The sequence below is a fragment of the Rhinoderma darwinii genome, chromosome 1 (assembly GCF_050947455.1).
Source record: "Rhinoderma darwinii isolate aRhiDar2 chromosome 1, aRhiDar2.hap1, whole genome shotgun sequence".
NCBI lineage: Eukaryota > Metazoa > Chordata > Amphibia > Anura > Rhinodermatidae > Rhinoderma > Rhinoderma darwinii.
In genome coordinates, this window is record NC_134687.1 from 585,852,324 (window position 1) to 585,874,995 (window position 22,672).

The 22,672-nt window shown below is 39.0% G+C and overlaps 1 protein-coding gene across 1 annotated transcript in view; it reads left to right on the forward strand.

Annotated features, from left to right (window-relative positions):
• Positions 1-22,672, forward strand: part of ITGA2 (integrin subunit alpha 2) — a 111,609-nt gene that overhangs the window by 36,599 nt on the left and 52,338 nt on the right. Inside the window, exons 11-16 of the mRNA XM_075847559.1 lie at positions 1,101-1,239; positions 2,457-2,602; positions 7,339-7,482; positions 8,353-8,556; positions 17,282-17,412; positions 20,583-20,722. Coding sequence (XP_075703674.1) covers positions 1,101-1,239; positions 2,457-2,602; positions 7,339-7,482; positions 8,353-8,556; positions 17,282-17,412; positions 20,583-20,722 — 904 coding nt within the window. The remainder of the gene's footprint in view (positions 1-1,100; positions 1,240-2,456; positions 2,603-7,338; positions 7,483-8,352; positions 8,557-17,281; positions 17,413-20,582; positions 20,723-22,672) is intronic.

Genomic DNA, 22,672 nt, shown 5'->3' on the forward strand with positions numbered 1-22,672 from the left:
TCCCGGAGCAGAGCCTATACTAATGTTCTGCTCTGCTCTGGGACTCAGGCTCTGGGGTCAAATGAAGTTTTTTATTTGCCATTATGTAAGAGAGTGTTGTTTGGTACAGCACTGATAAGTTGCAGGTTTATCGTTAGCTCTCACTGATCTAATGAGAGCAGTAAAATGGCAACGGAGATTGTTTATAGCTGGTTGTAGTAGGCGTGATGAGTCCCTGCTGACAGCGCATTGCATGCTGGGACACAAGCGGTGCATGCCGGGAACTGTATGACCGGAAGAGCAAGACAACAAACACACAGAGGTAAACAAATCTCTCAATGTAAACAAAAGAGAATAATGGTAAATAAAAAAATAAAAAAGTAAATAACGATATTCATGGGGCATTAATAAATTGAGAAGCGTTGCAGTGATTAAAAAAAAATAAAAAATATTGGAAAACCCATATTAATGATAAACAATGTTTAACGTTATGTACAGTATGGTATTAATATTTGCCTCAGTGTGAACTGTGGCACATGTACTGTGCATATCTTTAAAAGCTAAGGAATGGTTTCAATTTTATATCATATCATATGCAGTAATCTATCACCTTTTTTTCTGCACAAATCACTTTTCATTTTAGATGCTTTTCTCTTGAATATTTTTTTTTAAACAGAAGACAAAAAAAATATTCCTTTTTAATGTTCTGTTTTCAATTTCTTCTGCTTCAGGGCATTCCCAGAATTATAGTCACTCCAGGGAATCCAAAACATGAAATATATTCAAAAAATTCTCAAGGATTTCTACATTTGTAATAATTCTGCTTATTGGCATCTATTATTTCATCTATCTATCTATCTATCTATCTATCTATCTATCTATCTATCTATCTATCTATCTATCTATCTATCTATCTATCTATCTATATCTCGTATCTATCTATCTATCTATCTATCTATCTATCTATCTATCTATCTATCTATCTATCTATCTATCTATCTATCTATCTCAGAAAGTTGAATATACAAAAGGTATTTTACATGTTATGTACAGGCACTAAATGAGAAAGCTATATAATTTGATCACTCTTTATATTAATACAATGTCATTCTGCTTCGCAGGCGGCCCTAATGTTGGGAGCTGTTGGCGCTTATGACTGGAATGGCACCATAGTTCATCAAAGTGCTAAGCAGTTTTCCATTTTCCCTTATAATGCATTTGAAAAGGTTATTTATGGGAGAAATGAAAGTTCTTATCTAGGTGAGTTGGATCTCAAGACAATTAGACATATACCTCTTATGTAATACATGTGTAAATGTTTTGCTATAGGCAGTAAGGTATTTGACCCCAGACATGCCTTAATATGTCTTAATGCTCCATTAGTTTGCATGTTTAAACATTTATGTTTTAATGGGTGAGGGAAGATGAGCGGACACCTCAATGCCATACCCGGCATGAGGTGTGGGCTGAGTAGGCAGTCACCTAGGGTGCCATTAAAGGGGTTTTCCCATGAGGCACATTTATGACATATCCACAGGATATGACAGAAATGTTAGATAGATGCGGGTCCCACCTACTATTCAGTTCTATAGGAGTTATGGAAACAGCGTAGCTCAGCGAGTTACGCTGTTTCTGTAACTCCCGACCATGTCCCGACCATATAACCAGGAGTGGCCGGGAGGCAGCATGAGCATAAAAAGCTAGAAGTTTAGAGTACCAGGTTCTAAAGATAGGTGCGGGTCCCAGAGGTGAGACCGCATCTATTTGACATTTATGACATATCCTGTGGAAAAAAAATCCCAATCCTGTGGATATGTCATAAATTAATTCCAATGGGGAATTAAGTGAATGATATCCCAACTGATCGCTATCATGCTGAACAGTAGAGAGACTGAGAACTGTGGGACACATTCTGAAACCCCGGCCTTGGACACCAAAACAGCTTGTTCCACCTCACGTTGAAAGCAATACTATTAAGACAAGTTAATGTGCCCCAATCGTCCTCTCCACAGCGTTGAGTTGAGAGTTTGATGGCCACCACAGACATGAATTGTTGGTGAACCCCACACTGTAAAGCCAAGTATTGCCATTGGTTGAGGTTTTTCTGTATTGAACAGCTCATCATTAGTACTCATCCATGGTACTTGTATTCAGCATTTGGTTGTAAGAAGTCATTGACCTTATTACTTGCCTTAATATCTATCCTATTGGTAGGTGACAAATTATGACAATCAGGCTTCTGAGAATTTTTTTATTTTTCGGATTTGAACACCTAAAAGCTCTACTCTAATAGATAAATGCCAAATCCTACACTATTCTGTAATTATATCTAAGTAATAGATGTGCCAATGCAGAAACAGTAGATATAACATCTGTTTTCAGTCAAAGTCTTAGGTGTTCACGTTAAGTACGGACATTGTCTTCTGTTTGGATCCTACTTGTGCATATATGAAAATTATTGTTTCCCTATTTTTTAGGATATTCTGTAGCTGTTATCAACATGGCAAAAACGGTAAATTTTGTTGGGGGAGCCCCAAGAACCAACTACACTGGACAAGTTGTAGTGTACAACATTAACAACCAGGGGAATGTGACAATTCTGCAGATTCAGAAAGGAGAACAGGTATGGCAGTAAAGAAGTAATGATGAAACAATATTATTATTATTATTATTATTATTATTATTATTATTATATAGGACCTGTCTGCTCTCCTGACATGTCAGTTTTATTAAACACCTCTATTCCCCATGAAATAACAATTCTGGAGCATTTTTTCTTAAAACTTTGCATTATTTTATTCCTCTGTATTGCTCTGGGAAATGTATGAATAAATAACAACCAGGCAGAGGTATCGCTTGAAGCTCCTGGGCCCCAATGCTAAATCTCTAAAAGAATCCCACATCTACTATGTGCCATTTATAATACTAGCGCCTTTATATGTGGCAGAGAGGTCTTTGGGCACCCTCAAATACCAGGGCTTAGGTGTGACTGCTACCGCTACATTCCCTATAGCAACAATAGTTATCATTCCCCTTGTCAGCCAGGTGCGTCCCTATACAGTCTGACATTGTCAGCTCTTTTTGGACAGTGTCAGACTTTGTAGGGACGCACCCCATTGAGAAGAATGATAACACACATTTGTAAATGTATTCATACATTTTCAGGATGAATAACAGAGGAACAACAGAGTTCTAAAAAAAGATGCTCCAGAATTGTTTTTATATATATTGAAAAAATATACTGACATTTGTGAACAAATATTTACTGGTATAATATAGCTTTATAACATATTCTGATTTGATGTTTGAGAATAGAGAATGTTTCTGTAGTAAAGGGGGTACTCACTATCAGTATTGGCCAATGGCTACAAAGAGTGTCTCTTAGAGAATGCAGCCTGCCTGCATCACCTAGATTGATTTAACCCCTTGCCGACAATTGACGTGGTGTTACGTCCTAGCCGGCAAGGGGAAGTATGGGTCGGAGTCACGGACTGAGCCCGCTCCATACTAAGTGGGTGTCAGGTGTATATTACAGCCAACACTTCACTGCAACAGGTGGCATTGGAGATGCCACTAATTTAACCCCTTAGATGCAGTGGTCAATAGCAACCGCGGCATCTAACACGTTAGAAAGAGCGGTCACGTGGTGGAAATTATTGTCATGGCAGCCTGGAAGCTTAATAAAGTCCCCCAGGTCTGCCATCTTTCTGCTCCTATTAAGCCCTGAAATAGGCCGGTAAAAAACACAATATACTGCAATACATAAGTATTGCAGTATATTGTGCAAGTGATACATTGATCGCTAGTTAAAGTTCCCTAGGGGGACTAATAACAAAAAGTAAAAAGCTGTTAAATCTATTTTCTTTTTTAATATACAACAGTTTTTGATTTGTTTTTTAATTCCTTTATCCATTTTCCCACAAAATCAATGTAAAAAACCCCTCTAAAATACAGAATTGGTATAAATGTCTGCACTATAACTATATAACATTATTTAAACCGCACAGTGAATGTCGTTAAAAAAATATATAAAAATGCCACAATTGCTGTTTTTTGGTTACGTCGTCTTTCACAAAAAATGTAATAAAAAGTGTTGAAAAAGTAGTATGTAGCACAAAATGATAAAACCATTAAAAACTACAGTTCGGCCCCCCCGAAAAAAAAAGCTCTCACACAGCTCAATTGATGGAAAAATAAAACAGTTATGGCTCTCAGAATATGGCGACACAAAAACACCAAAAACAATGAAGGAATCAATGTTTTATTCGTGTCCCCCCCCCACAAAGATTTTTTTCCAGCTTCCTAGTAAATTAAATAGTGGTTCAATAATGATATATTAAATAATGACGTGAAAAACTATAACTCACCCCGCAAAAAACAAGCCCTTATGCGGCTATATTGACGTAAAACGAAAAAGTTATGGCTTTTGGAAAGTGGGGAAGAAAAAAACTAAATAAAAAACTAAAAATGGCTGCGGCGGTAAAGAGTTAACTGGGCATTGTGTAACTGTGCTCCTTCCTGACGTTACAAAGATATTTACCACTGGCTGACAGGGGGATCCTTTTATTAAAAAGGATTGTCCAGAGCCGACAACCCCTTTGAGGATGTATAATTCAAGTCACTAATTTAGCCAATCCCAACTTTTCAAAATTTTCATTGAGCAGCACCACAGGCCCTATATCAATGTTATTGTAAGGGCTATCAGCTCATAGACATCCACAATTATTATATTTCAAATATTTAAGGCTATGTTCACTTCTGCCCTTAGTTTTACATGTAAAATCATAGGAACAGAATAACGAGAAAAATGGAATGTCTGGATTCGTCGAATGACGGACACCAACTGTGCCCGTAGGAACTCATTGACTTTAATGGGTTCCGTTGGGCAAACATCATGGTGGCCAACGTTTTTCCAGACAACATGGCACTGCACGCTATTTTGACAAAAACAACGGAATCTGCAACAGAGCCTCCAACGCAGATGAGAATGAAGCCTAACACTATGCTGGATTTTTTTTTACAGAAAATTTCCTGGCAAAACTGATACACTGGGGAATATTTTTCATTACTGCCTTAAACTTAGACAGCCTAAAACTAGATCATTAAGTCAGAAGATGCTCCAAGTGGTGCATGCTGTTTGATCAATTTGGTGCATCTTGCCAGACTGTAGGCCGGAGGACAGCCAATACTTTATTAGGGCAGCTTTGCCCGAAAACCTGAAATAAATACCAGAACTGGATCGCTGTTGTTTCCATTAAAAAAACGGAAACTTTACGGAACAGAAACAAATGGAAGCCAACTGCAACGGAAGCATACCATTAATCGACTAAGCTATTGTTTCCGAGAAAGAAACGGAAACCTAGTAATAAACAGAGAAGCAAAAAGCCTAGAAGCGTCGTCTAAATATGGAATAGTCAGTGAAATGTAATCATTCTCTTCCTATTTCCATATATATAATTCTTACGAAAAAACATTCTCATCCATCTGATATTTATGATAGGACATATACATACACATATATTGTGTGCTATAATATTATTATTTATCATTTTTTGTTGGTTTTTATTATTATTTAGCAGATAATATTACTACACTCTTTTCTTTCAAAAAAATTTTTGGTTAAATTTATACATTTGACAATCTTTCTTTCTCCCCCCCTTTTTTTCCATTTTTTCTTTCTGATGAATATCGGTCGTTTGACATTGTAGACCGTTGCCTGTTGCCTAGATTGCGGGGATGCTTACCAGTGTCGTTTCAATAACCTCTATTGAATATCCGTTTGCATGCTATCAACAGTGATAATAATGTGAACTATTTTTACAATCCATTCTTTTGATACTGATGACATAGACATTTTTCCGTGTTGTCCAAATAATCTAATAACTGAGGCTGTTAAGCTTTATGTTTGTTTCCCTTAACATTAATATATATTTTTATTTTATATCTATTAACAGTTCCCTATTTTCCTTTCCCAAGTAGCAACAGATGCCCATACATTTGGCTACTGTTGCTTTCCTGACCGTAAAAACGCATATTAGGTTAATCTAGCTACCAGTGACACCTTGCGTGTCCTCTCACCCGTTTTATGTATTTGAGTGGTTTATTATCCATTACAAAAAATTTTTTATTCCCCTTACTCCTAATAATATTCAAACAAAGGAAAAATTTTCACCTGATAGGTTATTTTAATATTAGGGGCAAAAATACAGACATGTACTGTACTAATATTTTGACAATTTAAAAGTCATTTTTTTATTACCCATTATTGTCTTAGATTTTATTTCACAGTTTGCATGTTTTTAATGAATTACTAACGTTTCCTTTTAACTCTTCAAAATTGCGTTTGAAGGACGCATTATTCTGATTATAATTGCATGTGTGTTAATTTATGGATTTTTAAGAAACTAATACTGGTGATGTTCCCGTTTTTCTTCCCCTATGTACAGATATCAATTTGTTTGTAAACAATTCATTTTAAGATAGTCCCTTGATACATGTGTTATTTATGACGTCATAATCACCTTTTGACCTTTCCCCTGTTTGACCTTTATTTCCTTCCTGTTTGCTTGATTTTTGTTGGTATATAAGCAACCTCTTTGTATGTGTTTTTAACGGCCTGAGGAAAACGCTAGTACAGCGTTGAAACGCGTAGCCTTTAATGTTTCAATAAATATCTATTTATATATCTCCTTATCTATCATCATTGATTATCCATAACAGCCACGCAGCAGCGCCCCATAGGATCCTCCCTTTTTCCACTATTTCCATATGATGGAAACCTAGTGGAATGGATGCCAACTGAAACCAACAGAAAGAAAAAAAATAACATTGAAATCAGTGGTAATGATTTAGTTTCCGTTTGGCTTTACGGTCATCTGTTCCTCTGACAGAATGGATGAACGGAAACCCCAAACGGAACCTGATGGTGAATTAAACAGGCCCTTACCTTTCTTCTATCTGTAAAAGCATTATGGAAGAGGCAGAACCTGGTGATTTAAGCACCTGCTAGTGGGAACGGCAGGGGGCAAAACATTTCGGCTATTGGTCAATTGTGGCAATTACCATTAATATATGAATTTGGTTGTAGAAGGGGGTAGAAATAGATGAAAGGGTGGCTACAATCACCGCTCTGACCACAAGAGGGGAAGGTGGAATGAAAACCACTAATTCATTTACCCAGCTAACAGCCCTGTACCCACTAAACCGCCCTTACAGTCAAGAGTGACCCCCTCCCTATTCGGTTGAGTGCCCATCAGACGTGTTAGACAAGTTTCTCTGCCTTATGCCACCTCTGAATTGGCTTAATTTAGACCAATATTTTGGGCTCTTGTTATGCTGTTTGTTGTCTTTTACCTCTAGATCGGCTCCTATTTCGGCAGTGTTCTGTGCTCTGTGGATGTTAACAAGGATGCAGTGACTGATATTCTATTAGTGGGAGCTCCTATGTATATGAATGAGTACAAGAAAGAACAAGGTCAAGTCTTTTTGTTTACTATCAAGGAGGTAAGAGTGAATTTTATATTTACAATGTATTTCACTTTGTATATACTTTTTGTTCAATAGAAAAGATCTTCACACGAAAATTTACTAAGGAATTTTACCTTCAATCCTTTTTTTTTCTTAATATCAGTATCACTTTTTAGATGAAAGTAATAGAGGTTCTTTCCACCATCTTTTTTGTAGAAATTATCCACTGCAGGCAGAAGCTTCGGTAACTACGTGTCCCATGATGCCTTGGCATCATATAGGGAGATGTGACCAGAAGGCATACGTCGGGAATATTTCTCAACGTATACATATTATATGTATATGTATATTATATGTATATTATATGTATACACTATAAGAAGCAAGAAAATGCACAGGAGAGGATACAAACTATGTCTATACAGCAGCATGCATGTCACAGGCAGTGACAACACCAGCTCACTGCAGGGAGGGGCAGAGATGACTGTGTAGCCTTTCAGCACTTATAGGAAACAGGTAGCAGTGTTAAGGAGATTCAGTGAACCAGTCATACAACATATAAATTACTATTAAATACTCCAGTTGTCTTCTTTGGCCTTTTTTGTTCCTTCCTGTCACTTTATATGGATACTATATGGTTTGATCTTTCTCTACCTCCTGGTTTTCCACCTTTTCAGACTGGTTTATGAATAAAGTTAGATTTGGTTCCTTCTTGCCCAGAAGCTACGCACCTTTCTGAAAGAAGAGGTGCTGAAAAAAATAAATGTATTCTACAATGTGTGCTATATAAATGACATGCATACACATACTGTATAGTAATATGAACACAAAAGTTGCTTACTATGAAGTCATGGCATATTGAACTATTATTTAAAATATTTATTGTTTTTTTTTTGTTTTGAAAAGGGTATTTTACATCAACGCGAACTTTTGGAAGGCCCCCAAAGTGTGGAGAACACCAGGTTTGGAGCAGCCATAGCTGCACTTTCGGATATAGACTTGGATGGATTTAATGATGTTATTGTTGGAGCACCCTTAGAAAACCAGAACAGTGGAGCAGTTTATATCTACAATGGCTATAAAAACACAATAAGGACTAAATATTCACAGGTAACCCATGTTGCATCATATGGGATCAGCTTTCATATTGTATTCCTAAGAATTGGTAATACAAATGTAGCAGAGCTAAACCGTCATTAGAGTGATGTTGGCTGATCAGATTGTTTTTAACCCCTTCCCGACATTTGCCGTACATGTACGTCATGGAAAGCATTGACTTCCCGCAAAATGCCGTACATGTACGTCAAATGTTTGGCACCGGCTCAAAAGCTGAGTCGTGCCATCATCACCGGATCTCAGCTGTATCTTACAGCTGACATCCGACTGTAACGGCGGGGACCGAAATTAGCTTCGATCCCCGCCATTAACCCTTAAGTGCAGCGCTCAAACGCGATCGCTGCACTTAAGGTGTTTGCAGCTCATCGGAGCCCCAGCAATGAAATTGCCGGGGTTCCGGTGGCTGCAATGGCAACCGGAGGCCTAATACTGGCCTCCCGGTCTGCCTAGCACCAAAGCCGGTCAAAATCCGCCCGGCGGCGGAGCCTGATCGGCTTCCGTAGCTGCCGGCAAGATGGCGCCGGGTCAGGAGCTGATCCGGCGTCATCAGCGGTGGAAGTCAGCTGTACTGTACAGCTGACATCCACCTGTAACGGCAGGAACCGGAGCTAGCTCCGATCCCTGCCATTAACCCCTTCGATGCAGCAATCGAAAGCGATTGCTGCATCGTAGCGGTTACTAGCAGATCGCCAGCCCTGACAGGCAATCGGGACTGGCGACTGCTGTTATGGCAACAGGAGACACAATGGTCTCCTGCTCTGCCATTACGGAAGCCGATTTAGGCCCCGCCGGGAGGCAAAGCCTAATCGGCTTGCTGTCAGTGAATGACTGACAGATCTAATACATTGCACTACATAGGTAGTGCAATGTATTAGAAAAAAAAAAATCTGACCGTTGGACCTTCAAGTCCCCTAGTGGGACTTGAAGAAAAGTGTAAAAAAAGTATAAAAAAGTGTAAAAAAAAGTGCAAAAAATAAAAGTTTGAAAACAATAAAAGTTTCAAGTAATCAAATAAAACACAATCCCCCTTTTACTCTTATCAAGTCCTTTATTATTGAAAAATAATAATAAACCATATGTATTTGGTATCGCCACGACCGTAACGACCTGAGGTATCAAAATATTGTATTATTTATTGCACGCGGTGAACAGCGTAAAAAAAAACGAAAAAACGTTACCAGAGTTTCTGTTTTTTAGTCACTTTGCCCTACAAATATTAGAATAAAAAGTGATCAAAAAGTCGCACGTATCCAAAAATGGTACCTATAAAAACTATAGCTCGTCCCGCAAAAAACAAGCCCTCATACACCTCCGTCGACAAAAAAATTAAAACGTTATGGTTCTCACAACTTGGCGACAGAAAAAAAATACATTCTTTTTACAAAAGTAATTTTATTTTGAAAAAAGTTGTAAAACATAAAAAAGTGCTATAAATTAGGTATCGCCGGAATCGTACTGACCCACAGAATAAAGTTAACATGTAATTTATAACGCATGGTGAACGCTGTATAAAAAAAAACGAAAAAAGCTGTGCCAGAATTGCATTTTTTTGTTTACCTGGCATCCCAAAAAATAGGATAAAAGGTGATCAAAAGGTCACATGTACCCCAAAATGGTACCAATAATAACTACAGCTCATCCCGCAACAAACCAGCCCTCATACCACTACGTCTATGAAAAATAAAATTAGTTATGGCTCCAATAAGTCAGGAAATAAAAAAATATGCAGTTGTGCCCGAGGGGAACATTTCTTCAGTTTGAAGAGGCGATTTATCAAGGACCTAAAATTAGGGAATCAGGAAAGGGAGGGCCCAAACATATCCGCTGGAAGCAATGGTGCCCGTATTATACCAGGACAACACTTCCTAGCAAAATTCCCCAAACTGCAAAGGTGCAGAGTGTGGACCAAAAGGGGGATAAGAAATTACACCATTTATCAGTGCGACACTGGCCTGTGCAGAAATGATTGTGTCACAGCGTAACACACATCTATGGATCTTTTTTTTTTTTTCATACCACCTGACTATGCCCCTTATATACTCCGCCCCGCTTACATGTACCCCCACATTATAAAACACCAGCAATACTCAAACAAATTTAGTACCAAGCAAAATCCGCTCTCCAAAAGCCAAATGGTGCTCCCTCGGCTCTGAACCCTACAGCGTGCCCAAACAGCAGTTTCCTTCAACATATATGGCATCGTCATACCCGGGAGAACCCTTTTAACAATTTTTGGGGTGTGTGTCTCCAGTGTCATAAGCTTGGCATGGCATATTTGCCACTGAATGGCATATCTAGGGAAAAATATACATTTTTAATTTGCACCATCCGCAGTGCATTCATTTATGGAAAAGACCTGTGGGGTGAAAATGCTCACTACACCTCTTAATAAATGCCTTGAGGGGTGCAGTTCCCATAATGGGGTCACTTCTCAGGGGTTTCTTTTTATTATTTCACATCTGAGCCTCTGCAGTTGTGAACCAATACTTTGTAAATCGCCAAATTAGGCCTCCACTCCGCATGGTACTCTTCACTCCTGAGCCCTGTCATATGTCCAGGCAAAAGATTAGGGCCACATGTAGGGTGTTTCTAAAACCGGGAAACACCGCATAATAATTAGAGGGCTGTCTTGTTATGGTGGCACAAGCCGGGCACCACATATTGGCATATCTATGGAAGAAAATCCCATTTTCACTCTGCAACATCGAGTGAACACTAATTTCTACAAAACACCTGCAGGGTTAAAATGCTTACTACACCCCTTGGTAAATGCATTGAGGGGTGTCGTTTCCAAAATGGGGTCACTTCTGGGGGGTTTCCACTGTTTTGGGCCCACAGGCGCCCAGAAACCAATCCAGCAACATCTGCACTCCAAATGGCGGTCCTTTCCTTCTGAGCCCTGCCGTTTGCCCAAACAGCAGTTTATGACCACATATGGGGTATTGCCGTACTCGGGAGAAATTGCTTTACAAATTTTGGGTTCTTTTTTTCCTTTATTTGTTGAGAAAATGAAAAAATTTGCGCTAAAGCTACGTCTTATTGAAGAAAAAGGACTGTTTTCATTTTCACTGCCTAATTCTAATAAATTCTATGAAACATCTGTGGGGTCAAAATGCTTACTACAACCCTAGATTAATTCCTCAAGAGGTGTAGTTTCCTAAATGGAGTCCCTTTTTGGGCGTTTTCATTGTTTTGTCCCCTCAGGGGCTTTGCAAATGTGTCCTGGCCTCCGCAAACCATTCCTGCTAAATGTGATCTCAAAAAGCCAAATAGTGCTCTTTCCCTTCTAAGCCCTGCCGTGTGTCCAAACAGCCGTTTATTACCACATGTGGGGTATTGTTTTACTCGGGAGAAATTGCTTTACAAATTTTGTGGTGCTTTTTCTCCTTCAGTCCTTCTGGAAATGAGAAAAAATTAGCTAAACCTAGATTTTTTTGGAAAAAATGTAGATTATTATTTTCAGGGCCTACTTCCAATATTTTCTGCAAAAAAACTGTGGGGTCAAATCGCTCACTATACCCCTAGATAATTTCCTCAATGGGTGTAGTCTCCAAAATGGGGTCACTTGTGGGGGTTTCCACTGTTTTTGTCCCCTCAGGGGCTTCGTAAATGTGACATGGCCTCCGCAAACCATTCCTGCTAAATGTGGACTCCAAAAGCCAAATGGCGCTCTTTCCCTTCTAAGCCCTGCCGTGTGTTCAAACAGCCATTTATTACCACATGTGGGGTATTGTTTTACTCGGGAGAAATTGCTTTACAAATTTTAAGGTGCTTTTTCTCCTTCAGTCCTTGTGGAAATGAGAATAAATTAGCTAAACCTACATTTTCTTTGAAAAAATTTAGATTATCATTTTCACAGCCTACTTCCAATAATTTATGCAAAAAACCTGTGGGGTCAAAACGCTCACTATACCCCTAGATAATTTCCTCAATGGGTGTAGTTTCCGAAATGGGGTCACTTGTGGGGGGTTTCCACTGTTTTGTCCCCTCAGGGGCTTTGTAAATGTGACATGGCCTCTCAAACCATTCCTGCTAAATTTGAGCTCCAAAAGCCAAACGGCGCTCTTTCCCTTCTAAGCCCTGCCGTGTGTCCAAATATCCATTTATTACCACATGTGGGGTAGTGTTTTACTCGGGAGAAATTGCTTTACAAATTTTGCGGTGCTTTTTGTCCTTTAGTCCTTGTGGAAATTAGAAAAAAAATCGCTAAACCTACATTTTCTTTGAAGAAATGTTGATTTTAATTTTCACGGCCTACTTCCAATAATTTCTGTAAAAAACCTGTGCGGTCAAAATGCTCACTACACCCCTAGATAATTTCCTTGAGGTGTCTAGTTTCCCAGATGGGGTCACTTTTGGGGGATTTTCACTGTTTTGGCACCGCAAGAGCCCTTCAAACCTGACATGGTGCCTAAAATATATTCTAACAAAAATAAGGCCAAAAAATCCACTAGGTGCTCCTTTGCTTCTAAGGCCGGTGCTTCAGTCCAGTAGCACGCTACGGCCACATGTGGGATATTTCCTAAAACTGCAGAACAAATATTGAGTTGCATTTCTCTGCTAAAACCTTCTGTGTTATAAAAAAAATTGTATTAAATATTTATTTCTGCAAAAAAATATGAAATTTGTAAATTTCACCTCTACTTTGCTTTAATTCCTGTGAAATGTGTAAAGGGTTAAGACATTTTCTAAATGCTGTTTTGAATACTTTGAGGGGTGAAGTTTTTAAAATGGGGTGACTTTTTGGGGGTTTCTAATATATAAGGCCCTCAAAACCACTTCACAACTGAACTGGCCCCTGTAAAAATAGCCTTTTAAAATTTTCTTGAAAATGTGAGAAATTGCTGCTAAAGTTCTAAGCCTTGTAACGTCCTAGAAAAATAAAATGATGTTCAAAAAACGATGCCAATCTAAAGTAGACATATGGGGGATGTTAGTTAGCAACAATTGTGTGTGTTATAACTGCCTGCCTTACAAGCAGATACATTTAAATTGAGAAAAATGCTAATTTTTGCAATTTTTCACTATATTTTCGTGTTTTTCACAATTAAATACTGAATGTATCGACCAAATTTTACCACTATCTTAAAGTCCAATGTGTCACGAGAAAACAATATCAGAATCGCCCGGATAGGTGAAAGCATTTCGACGTTATTACCACATAAAGTGAAACATGTCAGATTTGAAAAATGAGGCTCTGTCAGGAAGGTCAAAAGTGGCTAAAGAGGGAAGGGGTTAAGAGAGATCTACGGGCTATCTTTATAAATGTGGACTGACAAGTCCCACAATCAGGCAGCCGGTCTTATAGAGAAACTGATACAGCCATGTTGACCATTTTATCTGATTTATTTGTTTCATCCACTTAAAAGCAGCCCCTCCAGTGAGAGCTCCGACAAATGTATAATTTTTTTGTTAAAAACATAGCACCACACCTGTGCATGGGCTGTGTGTGGTATTGCAGCTCAGCTCTATTGAAGTGAATGTAGCTAAGCTACAATACCACAAACAACCTGTCGACAGGTGTGGTTCTGTTTTTGGATTATAGCATCCATTTTTTTCTAATCCTGGACAACCCGTTAATGTCCAGTGTAATTTTGCACCATATCTTTAGAGGGGTTGAACCACCATTTTTCACATATAGAGAACCGAATTTCTCCTTACAGTCATAGAATTTAATCCTTCCTGCAAATGGATGTAACTGTACGTTTATTTTAGCGGTACATTCCATAAATGGCGGTACAAATACGTTCATGGGATGGCGTGAGCACAGGAGCTGTGCCCACGCAACCTGAAGTGGATATGGGCTGTAATCTACAGCAGACATTCCGCTGCAATGGACGAGATCAGAGTTACCGCCGATGCCGTGCATTTAACTCCTTAGATGACGTGGTCAATTTCGACCGCGATATCTAAGTGTACCTCATCGCCCACCCTGATCGTGCGGTGCCGATGGTTGCTATGGCAACCAGGAAGCCTAACAATGGCCTTCCGGTCTGCTTTGTACAGAAGCCGGAGGCAAGGCATGATAGGCTGCCTGTCAGTGGAGAAATTACAGTTATAATACACTGCACTATATATACGTAGTGCAATGTATTATACCCGCGATAAGAAGATCAGACTTTAAAGTTGTTACTAAAAACAAGTAAAAAAATGTTTTAAAAAACTAAATGAATAAAAGTTAAGTGATAAAAAAAATCAAATTGATCCCTGATCAAATCCCTTATAATTGGATTTTTTTTTTTTTTTTTAATTGTACATAATTGGTATCTCCGCGTTCATAATGACCTGAACTATAAGAATATCAAGTTATTTATCCTGCACGGTACACAATGTAAAAAAAATAAAATAAAAAGCAATGTCAGAATTGCTTATTTTTGGTCTCACAAAAAAACCTCACGCCATTATTTGCTAGGTGGACTCGTTGATGCAGCAGAGACTAGGACGTTTTGGAAGCTTGTGCTGCATATAGGGCTAGTGAAGAACCCAAAGTTTAGGCAACACTGGAGGGCAGATATTTTGTTCAATACCCTGATTTAGCACATAGAAAATGTCCCATTATACAAAAAGCTGTGCACATTGTACATTTGGCATTGTATAACGCTTGCATGCTATCCCGATGTGCATAGCATTGATTGACTAAGCTATTATTTCCATGAAAGAACCTAGCGGAACGGAGGCAAACTGAAACCAACTGAAAGAAAAAAAATACCATTGAAATCAATGATAATTCAAACGGAAGCCATAGTTTCCGTTTGGCTTTCCGTTCATCTGTTCCTCTGACCGAAAGGTTGAACGGAAGCCATTGCTGATGTAAACAGGTCCTTACTGCACTCAGGAGAAATAGTGTATCAAATGTTGGGGTGCTTTTTATCCTATAGTGCATGTAAAAATGTAAATATTGAGCTAAAACTACCAAAAAATTATTTTTTCCCCATTTTTACAGGCCAATTTGAATAAGTTTACTAAAACACATGTGGCTTTAAAATGCTCATTGTACCCCTAGATAAATTCCTTAAGGGGTGTAGTTTACCAAATGAGGTTACGTTTTGGGGGCTTCCACTGTGCTGGTACCTCAGAGGCTTTGCAAATGCGACATGACTCCTGGAAACCAATCCAGAAAAATCTGCGCTCCAAAAGTCAAAGCTCCTTCCCTTCTGAGCCCTACCGTGTTCCCAAATAGCAGTTTATGACCACATATGGGTTATTGCTTTGCTAAGGAAAAATGTCCTAAAGATTTTCTGGAGCTTTTTCTCCTGAATTCCGTGTGGAAAGGAAACATTTTGTGCTAAAACTACATAGCATTGGAAAAATATTTTTCATTTTTATGTCCCAATTCTAATAAATTGTATGAAACACCTGTGAAGTCAAAATGCTCACTGCACCCACATATGAATTTCTTTGGAGGTGTAGTTTCCAAAATGGAGTCTTTTTGGGAGAGTTTCCTATGTTTTGGCACCACTAGGCCTTTCAAACAAGAAAGAGTGCCTGGAAAATCCGCTAGGTGATTCATCGTTCGTAGCACACTAGGGCCGCATATCGGTTACTTCTAAAACCTGAAGAATCTGGGTATAAATATTGGGTTGGGTTTTTCTGTTAACACTTGCTGTGTTACAAAAAAAAATGGAAGAAATTTAATATTTGAAAAATAAACGTGTAAATGTCCCCTCCACTTTGCTCTAATTCCTGTGAAATATCTAACGGGTTAACAAGCTTCCTAAATACGGTTTTGAATATGTTGAGGGGTGCAGTTTTAAAATGGGATGATTTATGATGGGTTTCTAATATATAGACCCCCTCAAAGCTACTTAAAAAAATGTGTAGCAAATGTTGAATATTTTGAAAACAGCTAGTTAGCATAAAAGCTCGCTGCATATGGATTTATACAGCAGTTTGCGAATTTAGATGTGATCGCTAATAGCTGGATCCTGTGTGTCAGAGACATGCAGGACCAGCTTTCACCAAAGTTATCAGTCCTTCTGACCTGACGGATTCGGCTTTGACGGTAAGACACAGCTTCTATGTATCCAGGATACATAGGAGCTGTATCTCAAAAAGTAAACATTTTTTAAAATAAATACCAATTTAAAAGTTGCATAAAATCACATTATACATTGTTTTATTTAAAAAAAAAAAATTAGTTCAAAGGTTTACATATCCTTTAATGGAAGGTGTTAAATCTGTCTGCAGTGAGCGCCCTCTAGTGTCTACAGGAAAACACTATGTCAGAGAGAACGTGAAGCAGTTCAGTGCCTGGGACTCTCTAACAATGGGTCCCATAGCAGTTTCATATTTACAGGGAATCTATGGTGATAACTACTAACCAAAATATATATCAGCTGGTAATAATCTTATGACCCTACTATAGAGCCGTAAGCAGTTCCTTTGTGTCTTTGCATAGTGCCTCCGTAAATCCTTGTATTATGGAGGTATCTGATAGGACACGACACAATTTATTTTTGCTGGACTCTGTATGCCTCTGTATGAAAATGGAAGAATACGGAGATACAGTATGGCCCCATGGAGGTGTAGTTAAATGGAGGTGTGGTACCCCCGAGCTCTTAGTATGTGTGTCCTCCTCTCCTCCTCGTGATTAGAATTGTATGAACTGTATGATTATATATATTTGTATGCTTTTCTTCTAATGAACCAGTTGCACATGATGTCTTTTGGTCAACTATGTAACAGTGTTTAATATTTTTAAACTTTGTTGTATATGCAGAAAATACTTGGTTCCTCCTTCTCACCATCCCTGCAGTTTTTTGGTCGATCACTAGATGGATACAAAGATTTAAATGGAGATACCATCCCGGACGTGACTGTTGGTGCCTCTGACAAAGTCGTTCAGCTTTGGTGAGTAGTCTTGTAAATTCAGATTTAAAAAAACAATAAAAAGTAAAAATAAAAATATTTTGTCTTTTCTGCTGATCTTGATATTAATGTAAAGACCAACTAGAATGTTCCTTAAACACAACTTTACATACAGAACTGATGTGCATATAATGAGTAACTCTGCCAATTTTCTATTTGACTTATTTTGTATATAACCTAAGACATCATGTCCTCTATCTGCATTCACAACTCTGTTGGCTCTAGAGAGCACATCTCACTGTACCCCCTGCTTGTTCTGTGTCTTTACAGAGCATGCGTCCTTAGTTTGTGTGCTGTATTGCTTTTATTCCAGGCTGTGCAGTACAACGTACTAACATTTGAATCTCAAATCATGGGACAATTTGAGCCTCACACAAGAACGTCCCGAAAAGTGGCCGTAAAATAATATTTTAGCACAAATTAACACCAACTGACAAACTCCTCTCCTATTGCCTTTTTGCGGTCCAAAAAACAATTGTCACTGTTGGCAAGTATGAGTAATGCTGGTGCACTGTTAAAGGTGTGTAGGTGTGCACAATGTTGACTGACTAAGGTGGCAACCAGCAGAATTGTGAATACAACTCTAGCGTATGATACAGGCTGTAACTCAGAATTAGTGTGAGACAAGTAATATATTGCATTTACAAAGTTACTCAACTTTTATGTATATTAGGGCCTCATTTATCAAAACTGTCTAACAGAAAAACTAGCCTTGTTGCTCATATCAGCCAATCAGCTTTCCTTACTTAAACTGCACCGTGGTTGTTTATTATGGGGCCAATGATGATTGTGATAAATGAGGCCCACATATGTCTATCTATCCTGTGTTGTATTTTTACCATCTTTTACATAATTGATCAATATAAATCTTTATGTAAACGGTTTTGATTAAATATAAAATTTAGCTCAGTATGTGTGGGAATAATACAGTATGTACAATATCCCATTATCAGCATACTCATGTAGTTGATGCAGGTGATCTTTGAATGGAGTGAGAGAAGTGCGTGCATGGTGCCACTCCTTTTAAAGTCTTTGGGACTGACGGAGACAGCCGAGTACAGAGCATGGCTGTTTTCATCAGTCTCATAGATATTGAATGAAGCGTCAGGGCACATGCTCGATTATCGCTCAATTCAAGATCCTCCTTACTGCGCAGAGTTGGGGCCCCCAGCAATCAGACATTTATCCCTATCCTGGGGTAGGTGATAAATGTTGATTCTGGGAATACACCTTTAAATCATCAACCCTCTAGTGATTAGGAGATGACTCTGCTGCCCTAGTCTAATCTAAACAACAAAGCTGACAAGTGAGCTACAGAAACCATTAGCCTATTGTGACTGCTCTAGTGGCCAATGTGAATTAGGAATATTTCAATATTTTTTTTGCATTGTTAGTAAATAAAAAAACTGTTATGTTTCTAAAACAACTTGATTTAAGTAATATATACATTACCTTTATATAGTTTTTGTGGTGATTAATCATCATGTGCTATAAACTACTATTTTATGTACATTACTGTATATGCACCAGACAGAATTCTGACCTGCTCTCTCTTGGTTTTCCTCCTATCTCTCTGACCGCTCGTTCAGTGTGTCATTTGCTGGTTCCACTTCTTCTCCTCTTCCCCTTGCTATCGGGGTTCCTCAGGGATCAGTCCTAGGTCCGCTCCTCTTTTCTCTCTACACAGCTCCTATTGAACAAACCATCAGCAGATTTGGCTTCCAGTAACATCTCTACGCCGATGACACCCAATTATATGCCTCTTCCCATGACATCACCCCTGCTCTAATACAAAACACCAGTGATTGTCTGTCCGCTGTCTCTAACATCATGTCCTCTCTCTATCTGAAACTGAATCTTTCTAAAACTGGGCTCCTTGTGTTCCCACCATCTACTAACCTCCCTAAACCTGATGTCTCCATCTCTGTGTGTGGCACTACCATAACTGCTAAGCAGCACGCCCGCTGTCTCGGGGTTATTTTTGACTCAGATCTTTCCTTTACCCCTCACATTCAATCACTTACACGCTCCTGTCATTTTCACCTCAAAAATATCTCCAGAATCCGCTCTTTTCTTACGGAGGAAACCGCCAAAACTCTCATTGTTGCTCTGATTCACTCTCGTCTTGACTACTGTAACTCATTACTAATCGGTCTTCCCCTCACCAAACTCTCCCCTCTCCAATCTATCCTCAATGCAGCAGCCAGGCTCATATTTATGACCAACCGCTACACCAATGCCTCTAATCTGTGCCAGTCACTGCACTGGTTGCCCAACCCCTTCAGAATAAAATTCTAATTTATTACTCTCACCCACAAAGCTCTCCACAGTGCTGCACCTCCTTACATCTCCTCCCTCATCTCTGTCTACCACCCTACTCGGGCTCTACGTTCTGCCAACGACCTTAGATTAAAATCCTCCATAATCCGAACCTCCCACTCCCGTCTCCAAGATTTCTCTCGTGCTGCACCCGTCCTCTGGAATGCGCTACCCCAGACAATCAGATTAATTCCCAATATCCACAGTTTTAAACGTGCCCTGAAAACACATCTATTTAGACAGGCCTATAACATTCCCTAATCTGACTCCTTTCCATGGCCCTCCTTTTAGATTAGTCATCAGAATAAGATTCCCTCACACTCCTTCTCTTCACGTCCGTCATACACGGATACTGGCTGGTGACCGGCTCATGCAGCTTTATGTTACCACCCCATGTGTATAAAAATGGCTGGACCATTGTACAGAACAAACACTGTTACACTTTGTGTCTCCTTTATTTCCTCATAGATTGTAAACTGTTGCGAGCAGGGTCCTCACTCCCCAGGTTTGAATTGTAAATTAACTTTGTCTGATATTGTTTGTTTCATGTTCCCTCTAAATTGTAAAGTGCTGCGTAATATGTTGGCGCTATATAAATAAAGATTATTATTATTATGACCTTTCCCTACACTGACACTATTTATACGGGAGTTACATTAGGGCCAGTTTCAGAGGACTGTAATACAGCCACATTTTAACCCTATGTAATCTACATTTGGCTTAGTAGGCCCGCAGTGTCCTAGATTTGAGGCTATATTATGACCATGTGAAGAGTTGTATATTTGTTTTACTTTTGTGTCACACATATTGCTAACTGTTTGTCTTCCATTTAGGTCACAAAGTATTGCAGATATATCTGTGAAGGTTTCATTTAATCCAGATAAAATTGTCCTTACAAACAAGAACAGCGAAATTACTGTGAAAATCTGCTTTGATGCTCGCTTCAGACCTGCAAACTCCAATCAACAATTAGGTGATTATTTTTATTATCATCATTATTTTTTTATTAATCATAAGTAATTTGAGTAAAATATTGAGACATGTACAGTAAGGCTCTGTTCACACTGCTTTGAAACCTCCATTGGCAGCTCCATCACATTTTTGCAGCAAGAATAGCACAGCATACTGTGCTAATCTTATTGTCAAAATGACAGTCAATGGGGTCAATGGGCGCCATCGGGATGCGTTGCACGTCAAATGTGGCATATCGTAACAGAAGCCGCAACGTAGATGTGAATATTGCCTGATAATGATCATGTAATATTTTTTCACCAATTTATGTTTGTTTGCTATATTAAAATACAAATCCAGTAACATTTTGCCCTGAAAAGGGTCAACCACTTTTCTTAGCAAGAAATATTCTTAGAGTCACTTCCCTTCCTTTCTTCTTGACAAGTAAAGTAGATTTATGCAGATGTTTGGTCCATTCTGAGGCATGTTAGTGGTGAAATTAAGAAAATGGATTAGCAAAATTAAAGGATTTGTACCACAACAGTCTCTTTTTTACTTTCATGACCTGTCTGATTGAGCCATAAGAGTGAGTTCACACGTAGCGTAAACACTGCGTATTTGCCGCAACGGATTTTGCTGCGGAAAATCCACAGCATAATACAGCAGCAGCAGAGTGGATGAGATTTGTACAAATCTCATCCACACGCTGCGTAAATGCTGAGCGAAAAAAGCACTCAGAAATTGACCTGCGGTGCGGTATTTTAATCCGCAGCATGTCAATTGTATTTGCTGCTTATTTGTTGCGGATTTTCCCCATTGAATTCAATGGGGAGGTAAAACCAGCATCATATAGCAGATGTTGTGTTTTTTTGGGCGGTGGAAAAGCAGCGATTCAGACGAAAAAAACGCAACTCAGAAAAAAAAATAATCGTATACTTACCCAGAATTCTGTGCATCTTCGTCCAGGCCGACCTCTTGGAATGACGTTTTATCCCGTATGACCGCTGCAGCCAATCACAGGCTACAGCGGTCACATGGAATGAAACGTCATCCCAGGAGGCCGAGCAGCAGGACGACGGAGGGACACGTTGCCATGGCTACGTAAGTCTGAATTTTTTTTTTTCTATGTGTAGTTTTCCACAGCGGACATTCCAGCCGAAAAACTGCATCACAATTTGGTGCGGTTACTCGGCCAGAATTCCATGCGGCGCGCAGGGCGGACATGTTGTGTACTTTTACGCTGTGTATCCAACCAGTATGAACATAGCTTAAAAAGAAAAAAGAGGTTGTCGTAGGACAACTTCAATTTCAACTGACCTTAACCCTTTAAATTAGCAATGTATTTACTATACCATTTTCATAATATCTATGGTGACTATTATTATTATCTATTATTACTTAGTAATAAATAAGATTTTTCAAAAGGTGGGGTTCAGAATCAAGTAGGTTTTGGCATTTTCAGGGAGAAATATGGGTGTATCTGTGTAGCCGCCACTCTGTTGGAATCAATGCCAGTCACACAAACCTGTATGCGCGGTCTCACTTCAGGATCGGCCTCCTCGTGACATCCGTGGTGTGTCCTGTACTAAACCACAACCACGATAACGTTCTTCTGATATTTCGGAGGGACAATACTGAAGATGTCCGTTTCTCCAAATTAGTGTCGGATAATATGTCCCTAGGACGTGTCATGGAAGACTGATTGGTGGGAGTCAGGCTATTGGGACACCCCTCAGAGCCCAAAATATTCCTGTTATGAATGGCTATAAAGAGGAGGCTGCTCAGTCAATCTCCTTTGAAATGCATAGGATAAACTTTATGCTAATACAGTAATATTGGGAAACATTCCCTCTTGCCAGAAATAAAAAAAAACTTGTGGTTCTACTGGATAGGACTTAGATCACCATAGATCCTTATAGTGATTTAACTTTGGCTCAAATGAACCCCAAGGGTCTGCATGTTATGTCCTTAA